At 45.3% G+C, this 12,492-nt stretch overlaps 2 protein-coding genes and 1 pseudogene across 7 annotated transcripts; all 3 read left to right on the forward strand.

Annotated features, from left to right (window-relative positions):
- On the forward strand, positions 1-3,306 carry LOC120670526 (pentatricopeptide repeat-containing protein At5g08510-like). Of its 3 annotated transcripts, XM_039950647.1 has the most exons (5): positions 1-957; positions 1,155-2,018; positions 2,191-2,482; positions 2,560-2,680; positions 2,862-3,306. In XM_039950647.1, the coding sequence occupies exons 1-2, from the start codon at positions 16-18 to the stop codon at positions 1,806-1,808; spliced, it is 1,596 nt and encodes a 531-aa protein (XP_039806581.1). In that variant the 5' UTR covers positions 1-15; the 3' UTR covers positions 1,809-2,018; positions 2,191-2,482; positions 2,560-2,680; positions 2,862-3,306. The 3 variants fall into 3 exon arrangements, with proteins under 3 accessions (XP_039806581.1, XP_039806579.1, XP_039806580.1); XM_039950645.1 differs by having other exon boundaries at positions 2,191-2,680; XM_039950646.1 differs by having other exon boundaries at positions 2,191-2,680; positions 2,849-3,282.
- A 1,719-nt stretch (positions 3,307-5,025) lies between these two features.
- LOC120671336 lies at positions 5,026-6,829 on the forward strand (annotated as a pseudogene).
- A 2,906-nt stretch (positions 6,830-9,735) lies between these two features.
- On the forward strand, positions 9,736-12,303 carry LOC120670485 (E3 ubiquitin ligase BIG BROTHER-related-like). Of its 4 annotated transcripts, none has more exons than XM_039950590.1 (8): positions 9,736-9,880; positions 10,302-10,470; positions 10,689-10,917; positions 11,019-11,086; positions 11,207-11,257; positions 11,403-11,530; positions 11,723-11,831; positions 11,969-12,303. In XM_039950590.1, the coding sequence occupies exons 2-8, from the start codon at positions 10,324-10,326 to the stop codon at positions 12,008-12,010; spliced, it is 774 nt and encodes a 257-aa protein (XP_039806524.1). In that variant the 5' UTR covers positions 9,736-9,880; positions 10,302-10,323; the 3' UTR covers positions 12,011-12,303. The 4 variants fall into 4 exon arrangements, with proteins under 4 accessions (XP_039806524.1, XP_039806523.1, XP_039806525.1 ...); XM_039950591.1 differs by having other exon boundaries at positions 9,821-9,880; positions 10,194-10,470; XM_039950592.1 differs by having other exon boundaries at positions 9,834-9,880; positions 10,162-10,470.
- Positions 12,304-12,492: the final 189 nt, after the last annotated feature.

Below are 12,492 nucleotides of genomic sequence, written 5' to 3' on the forward strand. Positions count from 1 at the left end.
TCCGCCAACGGGGAGATGGACGAAGCGAAGCGGCTCCACGCGCGCCTGCTCCGCCGCGGCGAGCGCCGCCTGCAGCCGCTGCTCCTCCGCGTGCTCGCCGCCGGCGACCTCCGCTACGCCGCGCTCCTGCTCGAGTCCTTCCCTTCGTCTCCTCCCTCCGCACCGCTCCACAACCGCCTCCTCCACGCCCTCGCCTCCGCCCGCCACCCGCTGCTGCTCCCCTTCTTCTCCCGCACCCACCGCCTCCGCCTCCTCACCCCGCTCTCCTTCACCCTGCTCTTCTCCTCCTCCGCCGTCGCATCCTCCTCGTCCACGCGTTTCGCGGTGTGCGCCCACGCCTTGCTGATCAAGTTCGGCCAGTTCGCGTCCGCCGGCGACCCGTTCCTCGCCTCCGCGCTCGTCTCCTTCTACGCCAAGAACCGCCTCCTAGCTGAAGCCAGGCGGGTGTTCGACGAGTTGCCCCGGAGGGACGCAGCGGTGTACAATGCGCTGCTCTCGGCGTACACAAGGGGTGGGCTCATCGACACCGCGGAGAAGCTGTTCGAGGAAATGCCTGAGAAGAATGTGGTTTCTTGGACCGCGATGGTGTCTGGTTACGCGCAGAACGGGAAGCACGAGCAAGCAGTAGAGACGTTCTTGGAGATGTGGGAGAAGGAAGGTGTGCGACCAAATGAGCTCACAGTGAGCAGTGTACTGCCTGCGTGCGCGGCTGTTGGGGCGATGGAGCTGGGAAGGAAGGTGGAGAAGTACGCAAGGGGTAAGGGCCTTCTGAAGAACATATATGTGGCGAATGCATTGGTCGAGATGTATGCCAAGTGTGGGAGCATTCAACGAGCTTGGAAGGTGTTTCAAGGCATCGGACAGCGAAGGGATCTTTGTTCTTGGAACTCAATGGTCATGGCATTTGCTGTGCATGGCCTGTGGAGGGAGGCGCTGGTCTTGTTTCATAAGTTGAGGGTGAGGGTTTCTTTTTGTAATAAATGGTGACTAACCTTCCCCTTTGACTAGTAATGTTAGATGGTGACTAGTAGACCGGGAATCAAATACATTTTTATCTTTTAAAGCATAAAACTAGTGACTAGGAACCTTAAAATCATTTCAGCTACTATTATATTTCTGTTGCTAAACATGAAGCTGATTTTTACTCTGTTTAGATGGCAGGGGTTAAACCAGATGGCATTACATTGCTTGGAGTCATTTTGGCCTGTACTCATGGAGGCTTGGTGGATGAAGGCAAGCTGCTCTTCAACTCAATTAGAGAAGAGTTCGGTCTTATGCCAAGAATTGAGCACTATGGTTGCATGGTTGACCTGCTGGGGCGTGCCGGTCTCTTAAAAGAAGCTGAGAATCTGATATTGAGCATGCCAGTGGAGCCTGATGCCATAATCTGGGGAGCCTTGCTTGGAGCTTGCAGCTTCCATGGCAACATTGAACTAGCAGAAATAGCAGTGGACAAATTAATGTGTCTGGAACCGCAAAACACAGCAAACCTAGTGATCCTTTCAAACATATACGCGTCTTGTGGAAAATGGGACGGTGTTGCCCAGGTCTGGAAGTTACTGAGGGAAAAAGATCACAAGAAATCAGCTGGGTACAGTTTTATTGAGTTAGATGGCAGGATGCATAAGTTCCTGGTTGAGGATAAGTCACATCCAAGATATGAGGAGGTATATGAAACCCTGGATAGCATCACACTTGCCATGAAGCTTGTCGACTTGGAAAATTCAGAAGAAGAGAAAGGCTTATTTTTTTCCATCACCACCTTATCTTTTTTTGAGCCACCTAGATATGGGAAGAAAGTGCAATAAAGTCACTTGAGATTGATTGCGGGCTTCTTGCTCTGATCGTCCGTATCAAATTGAACTGCAAAGGGATACATCAAGGAGGCAAACAGAGGATGTGACATAAGCAGATTCTCTTCTACTACCAAATGGCTGTTTCTCTTGTGCTTAATATCCGGATGTGCAAGAGTACCAGGCAGGAAAAAAACATGTAATTGCATGACATCCCCCAAGCAGGTGCATTCCTCGGCTTCTGTTTGACTGTGAACTTTGGATGTCACATGCTAAATTATTAAACAGAAACTAGAGAACTATTATTGAGAAAGCGTGTGCTTTAGTATCGCTGTGTTGTATGCTTTCTTCTTTTCTGCATTTAGCTAAATACCTCATACCTTGTTTGATGTGGCAGCTCACCATGGAAGATGCTAGAGGAAACTCTCAAACTATGGTCTACGCATGAGATTGCTTGGAAGTATGATGCAGGAATTATGGATGTCATAAGCATGATGCAGGAATTATGGATGTCATCTTTGTGCCCATCATGTTTGCATGGTTCCCCCTGTGTAGCACTTTTCAGCCGTGGTATGGAGATCACCCTCATGTATACTGGGCCTGGGGCAAACATCAAACTGTCAAATGGCAGAAATAAGAAGCCACATCCGCCCTCTACTTTCTTAAAAATAGAGGAATATGCGCAACTGGTATGTTGAGCAAATAACTATGTTTTGTGTTCTATCTATCGATCTGGATTCTGGAATGAAAATGACTGCTGCTTAAGGTGTGAACGCACCAGCACAAGCAAAGAGAAAGATTTCCTCAGATAGGACACTCCAGATGGACACAGTGGCACTGGTCAATGTTTCAGATTGCCATGTGATTTGGAAAAACCATTTGTCCAGGTCAGTTTCACAATTATAAACATAATCATAACGTAAGATGCTTGACATGACTTGTAAGTGCTGATTGTCGGACATGATGACTAATGTTATTTTACTTTATGTCATTGTTTCATCTATTGAAATAATTCACAGCATGATTTTTTTCCTCGTCCTTTTGTGTTTAAAAAGTTGGCTGATCCAGGTTGTGCTCTGGATCCTTGATGACGCCTTGCAATCAGGAGCTACCAATCAGATGCTTCTTCCTGTGGAGCTAGCAGTGTCAGATGCCGAATGGGATAAGCTGGTCTTCTGAGCCATATATCATCAATCATTTGATACATGGAAGACTAATGTATGAATAGTTATCCATTTCGGAGTCAGTACAATTTAGGATTACTGGCTCGTATGGTTAAATTGAGTAAGACAAGCTTCTGTTGGGCTAATGACATGCTGTGAAAGTCTAGCATAGCCTTGAAAATTGACAGTTCTTGTACCAATCTGATGGTATCCATAAAACAGTTACCATGCAACACTGTTCTATTGTAGTTATCTCCATGACTCCATCAGCTAATAGTAGAGAGTACAGTTCTTGCTTCTTTTCCAAAATAAATTAAGAAGAGGAAGCTGAATCGATTTGGCAACACCAACTGCCGGCACTAGTTTATGGTTGACCTGACTGGCCCCAAGTCTATGGCCTCTATATTTCTTGCCGCCCAATCTTATTGTTCATGTCGTGTCGACACTGCAGTGGGTCCTACTCGGAAATTTCGTTGGATGAGTTAGACACAACGATTTGTTTTGAGGTCGTGATCAGTGTCCCTTAACCACATGATGATCCACGCCCCCGGGCTATACTGATTGGACTGCAGGCACAGGCATGCAGGAGATGTTGGCCATGAAAGGGATCGCCACCTACTGGTGTGTAAAAACAATTCAGTGTCCTCCTTGGAACATGTATGCCTAAGATTCCAACATTTATGTACCACTGGTAGATATCTTGAGCAGATCATCTCACCCTACTTGGAACATGGTCTGAAGCAAGTAGGGTGTTCTATATTTACTTGTTGGCAATAGCTAGGATCTTCCTCTCTGTGTACCGGAAGGTGATCCCAGAATCTCAGATGATGGTTCCTGCATGAGACACCTAGATTTGCTTGCTTGCCTTTTTTTTCTTTTGACAAATTAGGCACATTTACAGTTTAAAGCACTTGGACTATATTTGCGAGAAATGATCATATTATCCACCTTCAAGTATATAACTTTGTGCTATAATTTGCCACCATATTGAGCTCTTCCTTCCAAGAACTAACAGATAATTAACGGCGTCAGAACATGGAGCTGTCATTAAGGGTTGCGATCGCGAAGATGTGCATTATTGATTGATGCTTATCTTGTGAAGTCTGGAGACTCCAAGTCATCGCCGATTGTGCTAACAAGCCATATGTCTATTTGATGATGCAACCATGTTGTCGTCAATGTGAGACCAGTTCACAATTGCTACTCTACTACTAGTGCTTGGTTCAAAAGGGACTAGCGGTCCGTTTCGAATTAAATTTTTCTGTGTTTTGAGTCATCGTCGTCGCAGAAGAGAGAAGACCTTGAGTCAACAAAAAGAAATCCCCATAAAAAAAAGAAATCAAATTAAACGGAACAGCTCACATGGACGCAATGCAACAGTTCACACGGTTCGGACGCAATGGAGTCATGGATGATAACGACTTTAAGGGCGTGTGACTCGCTCTTCAATCAAAACAACAACAAAAAAACACTCCATCAGAAACTTTTGTGTTATCAATAAAAGCCCTACATTTCACCTTCTGATTGGATGAGGTCAAGCTCAGGTAATTTTCGATTTACTGCATTCCTCAAAAACAAATGTGAGATGTTGAGTTGTGGTTGGGTTGAACATTAGCCTACAGAGAGGCAGTCATTCTCCGGAAATGAACAGGAAGGATGCACTCACTGCGACAAGGAATCAGCTGCAGACCCTCTATCCCTTGCTCCTCGTGATTGGAAAAAAAATATTCTGCTGGAATAAAATGTAAGGTTCCATCAGAAAAAATAAATTTTTTGCAGTTAAATCTAATTCCACTACAACAAAATGGGAAAGAAAATCGTTGGAACTCAAGAAAAAAAAAGTAAACTGGACCGCGAACCATCAGCCGACCTTAAAAACGCTAGTGGCCGGCAGAGTCTCAAACCCTAATGGGCCGCGCACGCCCCGCCTTTAGCGACGGGTCGCACCCGCCCCATAATACAGGGCCCGCGGCCAGACTCTACGCGCCACCCACGTGCATCTCAGCCGTCCATCCACCATTGAACGGTTGATGCGGTCATCAAACCGGATCCCGAGGTGGGCCCGGGGCTCCGCCAACGGGGAGATGGACGAAGCGAAGCGGCTCCACGCGCGCCTGCTCCGCCGCGGCGAGCGCCGCCTGCAGCCGCTGCTCCTCCGCGTGCTCGCCGCCGGCGACCTCCGCTACGCCGCGCTCCTGCTCGAGTCCTTCCCTTCGTCTCCTCCCTCCGCACCGCTCCACAACCGCCTCCTCCACGCCCTCGCCTCCGCCCGCCACCCGCTGCTGTCCCCTTCTTCTCCCGCACCCACCGCCTCCGCCTCCTCACCCGCTCTCCTTCACCCTGCTCTTCTCCTCCGCCGTCGCATCCTCCTCGTCCACGCGTTTCGCGGTGTGCGCCCACGCCTTGCTGATCAAGTTCGGCCAGTTCGCGTCCGCCGGCGACCCGTTCCTCGCCTCCGCGCTCGTCTCCTTCTACGCCAAGAACCGCCTCCTAGCTGAAGCCAGGCGGGTGTTCGACGAGTTGCCCCGGAGGGACGCAGCGGTGTACAATGCGCTGCTCTCGGCGTACACAAGGGGTGGGCTCATCGACACCGCGGAGAAGCTGTTCGAGGAAATGCCTGAGAAGAATGTGGTTCTTGGACCGCGATGGTGTCTGGTTACGCGCAGAACGGGAAGCACGAGCAAGCAGTAGAGACGTTCTTGGAGATGTGGGAGAAGGAAGGTGTGCGACCAAATGAGCTCACAGTGAGCAGTGTACTGCCTGCGTGCGCGGCTGTTGGGGCGATGGAGCTGGGAAGGAAGGTGGAGAAGTACGCAAGGGGTAAGGGCCTTCTGAAGAACATATATGTGGCGAATGCATTGGTCGAGATGTATGCCAAGTGTGGGAGCATTCAACGAGCTTGGAAGGTGTTTCAAGGCATCGGACAGCGAAGGGATCTTTGTTCTTGGAACTCAATGGTCATGGCATTTGCTGTGCATGGCCTGTGGAGGGAGGCGCTGGTCTTGTTTCATAAGTTGAGGGTGAGGGTTTTTTTGTAATAAATGGTGACTAACCTTCCCCTTTGACTAGTAATGTTAGATGGTGACTAGTAGACCGGGAATCAAATACATTTTTATCTTTTAAAGCATAAAACTAGTGACTAGGAACCTTAAAATCATTTCAGCTACTATTATATTCTGTTGCTAAACATGAAGCTGATTTTTACTCTGTTTAGATGGCAGGGGTTAAACCAGATGGCATTACATTGCTTGGAGTCATTTTGGCCTGTACTCATGGAGGCTTGGTGGATGAAGGCAAGCTGCTCTTCAACTCAATTAGAGAGAGTTCGGTCTTATGCCAAGAATTGAGCACTATGGTTGCATGGTTGACCTGCTGGGGCGTGCCGGTCTCTTAAAAGAAGCTGAGAATCTGATATTGAGCATGCCAGTGGAGCCTGATGCCATAATCTGGGGAGCCTTGCTTGGAGCTTGCAGCTTCCATGGCAACATTGAACTAGCAGAAATAGCAGTGGACAAATTAATGTGTCTGGAACCGCAAAACACAGCAAACCTAGTGATCCTTTCAAACATATACGCGTCTTGTGGAAAATGGGACGGTGTTGCCCAGGTCTGGAAGTTACTGAGGGAAAAAGATCACAAGAAATCAGCTGGGTACAGTTTTGAGTTAGATGGCAGGATGCATAAGTTCCTGGTTGAGGATAAGTCACATCCAAGATATGAGGAGGTATATGAAACCCTGGATAGCATCACACTTGCCATGAAGCTTGTCGACTTGGAAAATTCAGAAGAAGAGAAAGGCTTATTTTTTTCCATCACCACCTTATCTTTTTTTGAGCCACCTAGATATGGGAAGAAAGTGCAATAAAGTCACTTGAGATTGGCGGGCTTCTTGCTCTGATCGTCCGTATCAAATTGAACTGCAAAGGGATACATCAAGGAGGCAAACAGAGGATGTGACATAAGCAGATTCTCTTCTACTACCAAATGGCTGTTTCTCTTGTGCTTAATATCCGGATGTGCAAGAGTACCAGGCAGGAAAAAAACATGTAATTGCATGACATCCCCCAAGCAGGTGCATTCCTCGGCTTCTGTTTGACTGTGAACTTTGGATGTCACATGCTAAATTATTAAACAGAAACTAGAGAACTATTATTGAGAAAGCGTGTGCTTTAGTATCGCTGTGTTGTATGCTTTCTTCTTTTCTGCATTTAGCTAAATACCTCATACCTTGTTTGATGTGGCAGCTCACCATGGAAGATGCTAGAGGAAACTCTCAAACTATGGTCTACGCATGAGATTGCTTGGAAGTATGATGCAGGAATTCTGGATGTCATAAGCATGATGCATGAAATTATGGATGTCATCTTTGTGCCCATCATGTTGCATGGTTCCCCCTGTGTAGCACTTTTCAGCCGTGGTATGGAGATCACCCTCATGTATACTGGGCCTGGGGCAAACATCAAACTGTCAAATGCAGAAATAAGAAGCCACATCCGCCCTCTACTTTCTTAAAAATAGAGGAATATGCGCAACTGGTATGTTGAGCAAATAACTATGTTTTGTGTTCTATCTATCGATCTGGATTCTGGAATGAAATGACTGCTGCTTAAGGTGTGAACGCACCAGCACAAGCAAAGAGAAAGATTTCCTCAGATAGGACACTCCAGATGGACACAGTGGCACTGGTCAATGTTTCAGATTGCCATGTGATTTGGAAAACCATTTGTCCAGGTCAGTTTCACAATTATAAACATAATCATAACGTAAGATGCTTGACATGACTTGTAAGTGCTGATTGTCGGACATGATGACTAATGTTATTTTACTTTATGTCATTGTTTCATCTATTGAAATAATTCACAGCATGATTTTTTTCCTCGTCCTTTTGTGTTTAAAAAGTTGGCTGATCCAGGTTGTGCTCTGGATCCTTGATGACGCCTTGCAATCAGGAGCTACCAATCAGATGCTTCTTCCTGTGGAGCTAGCAGTGTCAGATGCCGAATGGGATAAGCTGTCTTCTGAGCCATATATCATCAATCATTTGATACATGGAAGACTAATGTATGAATAGTTATCCATTTCGGAGTCAGTACAATTTAGGATTACTGGCTCGTATGGTTAAATGAGTAAGACAAGCTTTCTGTTGGCTAATGACATGCTGTGAAAGTCTAGCATAGCCTTGAAAATTGACAGTTCTTGTACCAATCTGATGGTATCCATAAAACAGTTACCATGCAACACTGTTCTATTGTAGTTATCTCCATGACTCCATCAGCTAATAGTAGAGAGTACAGTTCTTGCTTCTTTTCCAAAATAAATTAAGAAGAGGAAGCTGAATCGATTTGGCAACACCAACTGCCGGCACTAGTTTATGGTTGACCTGACTGGCCCCAAGTCTATGGCCTCTATATTTCTTGCCGCCCAATCTTATTGTTCATGTCGTGTCGACACTGCAGTGGGTCCTACTCGGAAATTTCGTTGGATGAGTTAGACACAACGATTTGTTTTGAGGTCGTGATCAGTGTCCCTTAACCACATGATGATCCACGCCCCCGGGCTATACTGATTGGACTGCAGGCACAGGCATGCAGAGATGTTGGCCATGAAAGGGATCGCCACCTACTGGTGTGTAAAAACAATTCAGTGTCCTCCTTGGAACATGTATGCCTAAGATTCCAACATTATGTACCACTGGTAGATATCTTGAGCAGATCATCTCACCCTACTTGGAACATGGTCTGAAGCAAGTAGGGTGTTCTATATTTACTTGTTGGCAATAGCTAGGATCTTCCTCTCTGTGTACCGGAAGGTGATCCCAGAATCTCAGATGATGGTTCCTGCATGAGACACCTAGATTTGGCTTGCTTGCCTTTTTTTCTTTTGACAAATTAGGCACATTTACAGTTTAAAGCACTTGGACTATATTTGCGAGAAATGATCATATTATCCACCTTCAAGTATATAACTTTGTGCTATAATTTGCCACCATATTGAGCTCTTCCTTCCAAGAACTAACAGATAATTAACGGCGTCAGAACATGGAGCTGTCATTAAGGGTTGCGATCGCGAAGATGTGCATTATTGATTGATGCTTATCTTGTGAAGTCTGGAGACTCCAAGTCATCGCCGATTGTGCTAACAAGCCATATGTCTATTTGATGATGCAACCATGTTGTCGTCAATGTGAGACCAGTTCACAATTGCTACTCTACTACTAGTGCTTGGTTCAAAAGGGACTAGCGGTCCGTTTCGAATTAAATTTTCTGTGTTTTGAGTCATCGTCGTCGCAGAAGAGAGAAGACCTTGAGTCAACAAAAAGAAATCCCCATAAAAAAAGAAATCAAATTAAACGGAACAGCTCACATGGACGCAATGGCAACAGTTCACACGGTTCGGACGCAATGGAGTCATGGATGATAACGACTTTAAGGGCGTGTGACTCGCTCTTCAATCAAAACAACAACAAAAAACACTCCATCAGAAACTTTTGTGTTATCAATAAAAGCCCTACATTTCACCTTCTGATTGGATGAGGTCAAGCTCAGGTAATTTTCGATTTACTGCATTCCTCAAAAACAAATGTGAGATGTTGAGTTGTGGTTGGGTTGAACATTAGCCTACAGAGAGGCAGTCATTCTCCGGAAATGAACAGGAAGGATGCACTCACTGCGACAAGGAATCAGCTGCAAAGATCTTGTTTCACAATTGAAGACGCAAGGCACGCCGAGATTAGGATAAAAACGAAATAACCGAACAGTAATTAGATTTTACTGTGATTAGTAAAGTTAGATGCAGAGACAGTGAGAGCGAAATGTGTGTCTCTACATATAAATACCGAGGCAGCCACCCACTCCTCCATTAACAAAGCCCATCCAACAAACAAACCTTGAGTCGCTTGGCTGACAGAGAAGAGACACAAACCGAGGTAAACAAAGCATCTCTCTGCCGCCCTGTTCTTGTTTCTTGTTCATCTTCCTACACTTCTGTTCTTCAGAAGTCCTGCAAACTCCATCACTTGTTTTGCACTTCGATTCTGTTCTTTGCCTCATAGGTCTTAAGCGATATCGTTTTTTTTTAAAAAAAAGTCCATCCCATCTTTATATGCTTGTTCTTGACCCTTGACTGCTTGTGCGATTTCTTCCTTGCGATTTCTGCTCCACTGCATAACTCACAAGAACATGAGAGATTGATATGAGTTTGCATCAGTTTATTTTTTCAAACAAAATCCATATTGTTAGGCAGTGGTAACAGCAACGGAGCACCTTGTTCTCTCTGATCGGAGACTTTCGCGATCCCAATTAATTATGAGAGGTTGCGTGCCATGGCTTGCATGTAAGCGTCTGTAGCTTTGCCTGTGGCCGGCCAAGCATGGCCACCGTGGGGCAGCCTGGCGCCCTGAGAAGGATCACCGTGCACTACGCCAACTCGCCCACGCGCAGCACGGGAGATGCGGACCTTGACGAGCTAGAAGAAGACCTGCTCCAGTCTGTGTTCGCTGATCTTCTTCCTTGTCAGGTATGCTGCTTCGTCTTCGAGTCTTCAGCAAGTAAAACATTGGGGTCTCTTTCAGGCTTATATCTTTGTTTTCTCCAAGAACACGCAGTAGACTTTCGTTTGTGGATCATTTCGGTAGCTTTCATTCTTTCGTCTTAGAAAGTAGAATTTCATTCTCTACTGAAAAAATTTTGGCCAAAAATAAGCATATACTGAAAAATCCTTTGGGATCTCATCAGGAGGGTTTGCACCAATCCATCTTGGAAGAAGCATCCAGCAACCAAAACCACATGAGAGGTGCCCCATCTGATAATTCACAGTCACAGCACTACCATGGGGAGAGCAGCACTGCTGCAGCAGCATCAGCGACTGCCTCCGGAACTTCAGGAACGGAAGAACAGATCGCCTCGGACTTTGAGTACGCCAAGCTACTGCAGGAGATGGAGGACCTGAGCATCGAAGATGACGGTATGGTTTGCCTAGGATGATTAGGAATATCACGATGTGCTCTGTATGATGTTACATCTCATAATAGTGGTTCTTGTGTTGGTGTTGGCTTGATTCTTCAGATATCAGTTGCGTACCCTCTCCATCAGACTCTGACGATGACCATGACCATGACCATAACGACGAAGAGGTGATTGCTCAATCTCTATTTTTTTCCTCCTCTAATGCGCTCATCTATCTTTCTGAATTAACAATTCTGTTAGAATATGGAAAGCAAAAGAACTGAAGATTCTGATAATTGGGTTTGCAGGCTGACAGGCAGGATGGTAATGATGATGATCCAGACAACATGACTTACGAGGTTTGTGCTATGTGAATATTTTTTTTCTTTTGCTCTTTTCCGGTGACATGTAAAGCTTTTGAACAAAATAGAGCTATGCATATAGCGTGTACTTTACACCTGGTTTGGAAAGGCTGCTGATTCTTGCACGTGTTCTGTGCTGCAGCAAAGGCAAGCACTCGTGGAAGCTGTGGGGACTGAGGACAGAGGTTTACCTGATGAGCTCATCTCCTATCTGCACACATGGAAGTACAAGGCTTCAGGGTTTTTCTCCAGGAAGACAACCAATGAAGAGTATGTCTGTCTTTTCAGTTTCAATTACAGGTTTTGAAACTGTTATGAACAAATAAATATTTTTGGGCGATAAATATCGATCCATATGCGCAATTACAAGATGTGAGATGGGGTTTTCCCCCATATTAGCGAAAAATTAGTGAAATTTTCAATCACATTGCTGATGACTTTTTTGGGGGGGTTTGGATGCAGCTGTCCTATCTGCCTGTCTACTTTCAGACACCGAGAAAGTATGATTACATTGCCGTGCAAGCATTACTACCACGCAGCTTGTGTCACCAAATGGCTCAAGGTCAATAAGGTAAATATGCAGATGAAGCATGCTTTTCTTGTATTAATTTGTTGTCCCGTTCCATTGCAGTTGCTTGAGCTTTATTCACCAAAGAGAATATGAAAATGTTTAGTAACCTTGAATTTCTTGCTGTTTTTGTGAAACAGACCTGCCCTGTCTGCAAATATGAACCGTTTGGACCTTGCTAGCATGTGGCCACGAAGCAGATAGACGATGACGTCACACCCAGCTTGTTGCAACAGCTATTCAGCTACCTTTTTAGTGCCAGTAAACTGAAAATGAAAAAAAAAGTTAATCCAAAAGGAAAAAAACAAAAAATAGCAAATATAGATGCTTGATCACTCGAGGAAAAGACCCCAAAAAAAATTGATCCCGATTTCTGACAGTATTTTTCTTTTACATTTGGATTTTTGGCTTGTGGAAATGTACTTAAGAATCACAATCTTATATATGTGAGAAGACTGTTTTTCTTTCTTTGCCATGGTGGTGTCTTTGCTGTGCAATGCAAATAATATTTTTCACGAAGCAGACAATGATACTTTTTGATGTACTGGATATTTGCTGCTCGTAAAAATAGAGTGAAAGCTAAATTCGGTCGCTCTACGCTCTATTTTTTGTTCTCTCTAGTCTCTTCGCCTCTCTCTGACTCTTTCCTACGAGATAGACTCTC

Source organism: Panicum virgatum, chromosome 4N (assembly GCF_016808335.1).
Source record: "Panicum virgatum strain AP13 chromosome 4N, P.virgatum_v5, whole genome shotgun sequence".
In the NCBI taxonomy this organism is placed as follows: domain Eukaryota; kingdom Viridiplantae; phylum Streptophyta; class Magnoliopsida; order Poales; family Poaceae; genus Panicum; species Panicum virgatum.

Coding starts and splice junctions, on each gene's coding strand:
- LOC120670526 (XM_039950645.1), top strand. CDS start 16: ATGGACGAAGCGAAGCGGCTCCACGCGCGCCTGCTCCGCCGCGGCGAG. Junction 958..1,154: donor TCTTGTTTCATAAGTTGAGG/GTGAGGGTTTCT, acceptor TACTCTGTTTAG/ATGGCAGGGGTTAAACCAGA.
- LOC120670485 (XM_039950590.1), top strand. CDS start 10,324: ATGGCCACCGTGGGGCAGCCTGGCGCCCTGAGAAGGATCACCGTGCAC. Junction 10,918..11,018: donor CCTGAGCATCGAAGATGACG/GTATGGTTTGCC, acceptor TTGATTCTTCAG/ATATCAGTTGCGTACCCTCT. Junction 11,832..11,968: donor AATGGCTCAAGGTCAATAAG/GTAAATATGCAG, acceptor TTTGTGAAACAG/ACCTGCCCTGTCTGCAAATA.